The sequence below is a fragment of the Oryzias melastigma genome, linkage group LG3 (assembly GCF_002922805.2).
Source record: "Oryzias melastigma strain HK-1 linkage group LG3, ASM292280v2, whole genome shotgun sequence".
In the NCBI taxonomy this organism is placed as follows: domain Eukaryota; kingdom Metazoa; phylum Chordata; class Actinopteri; order Beloniformes; family Adrianichthyidae; genus Oryzias; species Oryzias melastigma.
The window spans coordinates 5442938-5447159 of record NC_050514.1 but is presented as its reverse complement, the minus strand read 5'-3'; the positions used below and the strand labels follow the sequence as shown (position 1 = coordinate 5447159).

General features: G+C 39.2%; 1 protein-coding gene across 4 annotated transcripts in view; it reads left to right on the top strand.

Annotated features, from left to right (window-relative positions):
* gramd2aa (GRAM domain containing 2Aa) overlaps window positions 1–4222 on the top strand; it is a 31099-nt gene that overhangs the window by 24851 nt on the left and 2026 nt on the right. For all 4 annotated transcript variants that reach the window (XM_036216997.1, XM_036216994.1, XM_024294904.2 and 1 more), the window contains exons 7-10: window positions 374–445; window positions 537–593; window positions 2196–2370; window positions 3731–3824. In XM_036216997.1, coding sequence (XP_036072890.1) covers window positions 374–445; window positions 537–593; window positions 2196–2370; window positions 3731–3824 — 398 coding nt within the window. The remainder of the gene's footprint in view (window positions 1–373; window positions 446–536; window positions 594–2195; window positions 2371–3730; window positions 3825–4222) is intronic.

Below are 4222 nucleotides of genomic sequence, written 5' to 3'. Positions count from 1 at the left end.
GTTGTCTCTACTTTTTGAAACATTTTAGTTGACCTGACTCACAAAAATAGGTTGAAAGAACTAAAAGCAAAAATTTTTTTTTACAGTGGAGTCACTCAGTCTGGTTTTCATAAACAACATGGGCTCATATTTATGTCAGTTCACAGAGATGTTAGGGGTTAGTTTGAACCCTGAAGGGAAACACCATAAAGGAAAGAAGAAGAAGACAGAGACACTACAGACATCTCAGCAGCCCTTGCTGCACATTTGATGCATTGATTCTCCCACTGTTTGCTAATGTCATTTCATGTTGTTAATCTTCAGACAAAATCTTTTATAGTTTATTGTTTGAAAGGACACTGAGGCGGTTTTGTCTTCTGCGCTCCCTCCTCAGTATGTGTTTGTGTCGCTGTTGTCACGGGACAGCGTGTACGACGTCCTCCGCCGGATCTGCACTCACCTGCAGGTCAGTGAACGCACCACCTGCACATCCCGCCTGCTTCCTGCCGTGTCGTGTTCATGTCAGTGAAGCTGACGACCTCCTGTGTTTTTTCCAGGTTGACGGGAAGAGTCTGAGTTTGAAGCAGTTCATGGAAGAGCCCACCTTATCCCTGGTGAGTCAAACAACCACAAACTACTACAAAGTGTTTGGCTTTTCCACTGTTGAACCTTACAGAAGAAAAGACGGTGCAGACCGGATCCATCGATCATCCTGTTGCAGAAAAACATTCTCTGAGTCTGCACGATGCTATCAGAGCCTCTCTGAAGTCACCTTGTGCTTGTGTGCACTGCAACAGCACGGCTTTGTGTTGAGGGATAATTAGATTCCAGTGACGTCCTTGATCCCACTCCACCTGTGAAACTCAGCACCAGAGTCCTTAGGTTTAGAAAGCCACTGAATTCTACGAAAAATGAGGAATGTGAATGTTGACGCGATCAATAGAACATAATTCATTTGTTAATATGTATTAACGACCTCAGACGTCCTGCATGATGTGAGATCAGCGTAATAAAACTGTCTAAAATAGACAAACTTTTTTTTGCTTTCTAGGATTTAAATTTTATTAAATTAAATTAATAATGTGGAGAACGACAGTCAATCTGACGGCTGTAATGCAGCAGCAGCAGCAGGGCACCCACTATGAGGGGCGGAGCATAACAGACCTAGCTGCTATTAGAAATGCAATGAAGAAATCGACCATTATTTCATTTTGGGATGAGGACCGACAGGAATTTTCCACAATAACGAGCGGGATTGTCTAAAAATTGCAGAAACTCCACAGTTCTCTGCTAAAGTCCCGCCCATCGGCGTCATGGGAGGTGAGCAGTTCAGAGAGGACAGACACGCCCCCACCTGTGTGGACCCAAAGGGTTCAAAATAAACGTTTTAAATGTTCAGTTTGTGATTTCATATTTTGATTATTTGCAGATACTAAGTGACTGGGAAATACTTTAACTAAAGAAAAAAAAATAAGGGGATTAATCACGATTCATGTTTCCAGATTTGCGATTAATTAATATGTTTTGATCGATTCCCGACCCTATTAAAAATACATTTATCTTTAAAACTTAAAATGTTCCCCTTTTTGAAATTTTATTAGTGTATTTACTTTTAGAATTTAAAAAGAAATCCGGGTGTTTCATGTTTTCTTTTTTCTTTAAAAAATTTTGGCCACAAATTTTTGGCCCAGAAGTGGCGAAAAAAAAAAAAAAAAAAGAAAAATCTTTACAACAACCACAAGGAGGCAGAATCCAGAACTCCAAGTCCAGCAAATGCAGAAGGTTGTGACAGGAAGGAAGTTTTGATCAAATCATGCCATACGGTTCAAAATGACCGACAGGATGATGCTGGAAGTTGGACCAGAGAAGGAGACGATGAAATGATGGGATGCAGGAGTGTCCTTGAAGGAGGAGCTTTCTGAGGAGGAGGAGAGGATGACAGACAGGATGAATGGTCTGAAGTTAAAGGTGTTAGACGCTAGTGAGGTAGACTTTAGAGGCGTTGATGAGGAAATTAGAGGTGATGGTGGTTGATGACTTCACCTTTAATGTAGTCGGAGGATCATGATATTGAGAAAAGCAACTTTTCAGACAGAAACAAAAACCTTTGAATGGATGAACATTGTCATAAAAACCTCAAACAGGATCTTTTTATTATTTTTACATTAAACTGGCTTCCTCCCTTCAGATGTTTTTCTCCATTTTTGGTGCCACAGGATGAGTTTCCAGTTCCAGATGAGTTCCCGGTGGTCGATGAGTTCCCGTCGGTCCTGAAGTGGAGAAGGAAACCCTCCGTGGTTTCCGTTTCCTCCTCTCTGCCAGACCTCCTGGGGAACTCCAGCGGCGGTTTGGGAGCAGCAGACACCGTCTTCAAGTCAGAGCCGCTGGAAGGTGAGGAGCCAACCTGATGAAGCTCTGACAGTTTGATCACCTCATGAAGTCTCTCAGAAGCATTCCCGGTGCTCTTTCAATTAAAAAAAAACTAGTAAAATTGAATTTGATCAATAAGTTAAACATAAAACTTCAATAATCCACAAACAGTAACTCACACAACTCTTTATAAATCACCTAAAAATATTAAATGTTTTATAAATCCTCAGAGATCTGAGTGTTGTTCATGTTCAGTTAAAGTTGTTTTTGTTCTAACACTGGAATAACCGGCGAGCTCAAACTTTGATGTGTGAAACTTGATTACAACAGTTGTGAGTAAAGTACTCTCATTGTACCAGCAGTACTGTGTTGATCTTAAATAGACTTTAAATCAGGCAAAGTGGATTATATTCAAAGGTTACAGACAAATGCAGATTAAGATTAACACAAAGAGTGTTTGCAGATAAACAGAAGTTTGGGAACAAGTTTAAATACCTTTGTTTTGCCTTTTCTGTGTTTTTTTTATGTTTTTAGTGAATTATCTGTCAACCTGCACACAAAGAAGAAATATATTAAGCAATTTGAGAATGTAGACAGAAAACAGTCATAAATGATTTTATTTTAGAGGGAAATGTTATAAATTGTTGATCAGAACAAGGAGAAGTCTGACAGAAAATACAGTTTTTAAAGATCTGAATAATCAGATCATGAATAAATGGAATACTCTCAGGTCACAAAATGACAAGTTTACCAATAAATTCAAAGGAAAATTAAAGTGAGAAGTTCTGAAAGTAAATAAACAGGGCATTCCTGCTTTATTGAAGGTAAAAATATGAATGAATGCTTAATTCATGTTGTTTATAGAGTGTGAACACAGCAGAACGATGAGATAGTGTAACTCATTTCCAGAGTGAACAGCGTGTGTGTTAGTGTGTGTGTGTGGGGGGGGGGGGTGTTAGTGTATGACTAGAAACCATTTGAATCATGTGTTCAGTGTGATGTGATGTTAAGGACAATGTTAGCATTATAGTGCAGTGATGCCAGAACACTGGAGGCCTTTCTACAGACAACTCATGCAATCTACAACTCCACCACTAGATGTCAGTAAAAATGGATAAATATTCAAATATTTTGAGAATTTCCAAGCAAAGAATTTTAGTGCAATTATCACGTGACCTATCATTAACAATATTAAGTTTTTTTATGTTTTAAATAAATTAAAATTATTTTTTTAATAAAAATAACAACACTGATAGATGCCTCATATCTGAATCTGAACCATCTGATGGCCTCAAACAGGTGAATCCAAATATGTGCCACAGTTAAGCCGAGCTAATGGTTTTGTGTGGTTGTTTGTGTGACATGTGCGTGTGTGTTTCAGAGCGAGGCCTGCAGACAGACAGAAGTCTTTTATCAGAGCCGGTGGCAGAGCTGGGCCAGATGGAGTACCAGCTGCTGAAGTTCTTTACCCTGCTGTGAGTGTTGAAGAAGACACGACGACACCACCTTCACCTCCTCCAGCAGCCCACTCACAGCTACACACACAGACTTCCTCATGACATTATGTCAATAACATCTGAATGACTGAGCTAATAATTCAGGTATTTCAACTGAACTAATAAAATTCAGACATTGCTGCTTAATTATACTATGATTCATTTGATTTAAAAAACAAGCCAATAAAAGTGATGATACTCTAACATTTGAGGTTATTGCTGCAATGAAGGTTTTTGAGACTCCTGGACCTGTCAGTGGGTTTTTTGGTTCCGACTGTCCCAGATTTGGATCCGTGTCTTCAACTCCTCTAAATCAAATGACTGTTATTCAGCCAGGAAGTCCAGGAAGAGATTTAAAATCTGTTTGTTTGGTTTTT